At 34.5% G+C, this 3,113-nt stretch overlaps 1 protein-coding gene across 2 annotated transcripts in view; it reads right to left on the reverse strand.

The window, feature by feature from the left end:
* Positions 1 to 3,113, reverse strand: part of ANKRD44 (ankyrin repeat domain 44) — a 178,396-nt gene that overhangs the window by 24,842 nt on the left and 150,441 nt on the right. For both annotated transcript variants that reach the window (XM_025039527.1, XM_025039526.1), the window contains exon 17: positions 841 to 1,042. In XM_025039527.1, the coding sequence (XP_024895295.1) occupies positions 841 to 1,042 (202 nt within the window). The remainder of the gene's footprint in view (positions 1 to 840; positions 1,043 to 3,113) is intronic.

Genomic DNA, 3,113 nt, shown 5'->3' on the forward strand with positions numbered 1-3,113 from the left:
CTTTTTAAGAGTTTCTGTTTTTACACTTGACGCATCAAGGATCAGAGCAAGAGCCAAGAAGCATCATTTAGGCTGGCAGAATGCTGTACTGATTAGATTGCTGTCTGACAACTCCTTTTATGAAGTAGCCCTAAAATATCATGAATTTTATGTTTTAAAATGCTGCGTGATTTTTTTTCTATGTAACTGATCCCAAGATCACATTATGCTCTGCACTTTTTTTTTCAGAAAGTTTTGTAATAGCTATTGGCCAAAGTTCTGAAGTCTCTTTTGAGTTATGAAAAAGACCAGATGGAGAATGGAAGATTTTTAGAGCTCAATTTATAGTATTGTCCTCTGTATACTATAGCAATGGACACATCATTATACATTTGTCCAAATTCACAGGATGTCCAACACCAAGAGTGAACCTTACACCAAACTATGGACTTTGGATAATTATGTAGGTTCATCCATTATAATAAATGGACCACTCTCATGAAGGATGTCGATAATGGGAAAGGCTATACATGGGGGTGGGGGGTGTCTCAGGAAACAAATAGGAAATATCTGTACCTTCCTTTCAATTTTGCTGTGAGCCTAAAACTGCTCTAAAAAAAATTAAGTCTTTAAAAAAAGCCAAAGGCTGCCTTCTTTAAAGACCTTCTTGGTGGTCAGAGAACACCAATCATCTCCAAGTGGATAGTAAACCAATCATTTTGGAAGAGCACAGGCATATCCGATATGGAAAGAAAAATTAATATTTTTAAAACTGGGATGAAAGAGGATGCTACTATCCTTTTACTCAAACTTATAAGTGGGCCACAAAACTAGGGTAACCAGACTCCTGACAAGACCTACCTGAGGCATGAAGTGGAGTTCTTTTGGTTACATTGTCTTTCACAAAGATGGATGCGCCCTGATTGACAAGTGCTTCCACACATTCCGTGTGTCCCTTAAAGGCAGCTAGATCCAGAGCGGTGCGGCCTTTCTCATCCCTGATGTCCAGATCGACCAGTGACTGCAGAAGGACTTCCAAGGCTTGATGGTGCCCATTGTAGGCCTGCAAAGAAGAGACCAACGACACAACTGCTTGCTCACCTCAGATCCCACGACCATCTACATAAGGAGCGAAGCATCCAAGGTCAGAGATGGAGACCACTCCAAAGTAAGTACATGTCAGAAAGGTGCTTGGGATAACTCTAGGAACGCTGGAAACCAAAGGGTTAGACTGGAAAATCAAAATTGTAATGCACAGAACTCATGGTTTCGTATGAATTCCTTTGTGTTCTTTCTTCTGGCAAATAATATGCCCAAAGGTACTAAATGTATTCATATATTCTTATATTTATATCTGTTGATCTATTAATCTAATACAGACTAGTAGCTGAATGAATTAACATATTCTTATAGCTGTCAGTTCAGTCCTAAACATATTAACATAATCAGAATTTTTTTTTCAGAAGACTTTTCTGTCAAATCTGGAGGAAAAAGTTACTAAAACCACGTGGACTTCATAATTTAACAGAGGCATACAGACCTTGTTACAGTCCAACATTTTAATTTCTAACCATGTGGCCCTAGGTGAGTTTCTTAATTTCACTTAGAGTTTGTTTCCTCATCTATAAAATGAGAGCAATAAAAGGTGCCTCCCAGGGAAGATGAAAAGAGATAAAATTACACAGGCTTTGCATAATATCTTGTACACTAATGCTTCCTCCTCTCTCCTTTATTTTTTTTACTGATTATAATGAAAACATAGAAACAATTATGGAAATATATTCTATGTACTAGCACCAAGTTCAGACTTATGAGATTCTATCCTATGTTAAGGTTAAGAGGCTTCATACTACTAAAAAATAAAATTAAAAGTGAAAGATTATTTTTATTAAATCTATAAAGTAAAAACTGTATGTGTACACATAAGGCAAAGGATGTTAAAATAAAAAAGAGAAAAGGTTGTAAGGATACAGGGAGGAGGATATTGGAGGAGCAAGGGAGTAAAGAAGGATATAGAAAAAAAAGCCAGTCCCCCGTGTCTTTAGCAGGCAAAGTCTCCTCTTTTATCTCCTGCACTTTTTATTTTTCTACTGCAGTGATTACTCAAGGCCCAATTTATTTGAAAAAAGGCTTACCACAGACAAAAGACTAATGTTTTTAATATACAAAGAGCTCTTACAAAACATTTTAAAAACTAGAAAAATGTGCAAAGAGCATGAAAAGGCAGATAACACAAAAGGTCAATAAACATTTTAAAAATGTAAATTTTTAAGTTATTACTTTTTAACTACCAGATTGGCAATGATTAAGTTGGTCATGTCCAGTATCATTGAAAAAAGCAATCTTATGCTCTGTTGGTGGGAATATAGATTGGTGGACAAAATTTATCAAAAAAACAAAACAAACAAAAACAACCCACCTACGTTTCAAACAGTACATATAGCATATGACTTCATTTATATAAAAAGCAAATACATCCATATATACACATATCTATGTATGTAAATTTCTATATTTCTAGGAAATTTTAGAAGATTATAAGAGAAACTGTTAATGGTGGTTACTTCTAGAAATGAGAGGTAAGTTATGAGCATATGGATTTATTTCACTTTATCTTTCTAAAAATTGTGTGAATTTCTTTCTCTGAGTATATGTTAACAACAATAACAAAAATTAGATTGAAAAAGACTCATAGAAATTAAAAGTACTGATAGGAGTTGTTTTAAAACTTCCTCATTACATGATTTTTGTGAATGATTACGGTTATTATGTATTAAACATATATGTGTATATATATATATGTGTATATATATATACATATATATAAAACATGAATGCACATGCTGATGAATCCAAAATTTATATCTCAGTTCCATCTTCTCTCTTTACTTCTAGACTTGCATATTCAACTACTTATTAATATTTCCACTTGAATGTCTAATATGCATTTTAAGCTTAACATGTCCCAAACCATATTCTTAATTTTCCTCCTCAATCTTGCTCTATCTGCCGCTCTCCCCGTCTCAGTAAATGGAAATTGTATTCTTCTAGTTTTTTAGGCCCAAAACTTTGGAGTCATCTTTATCTTCCCTCTTAATCCCAGGGTCGTAGTCCTGCAAAATGGCTCTGGGACC

Source organism: Pteropus alecto, unplaced genomic scaffold, assembly GCF_000325575.1.
Source record: "Pteropus alecto unplaced genomic scaffold, ASM32557v1 scaffold3, whole genome shotgun sequence".
Lineage (NCBI taxonomy): Eukaryota > Metazoa > Chordata > Mammalia > Chiroptera > Pteropodidae > Pteropus > Pteropus alecto.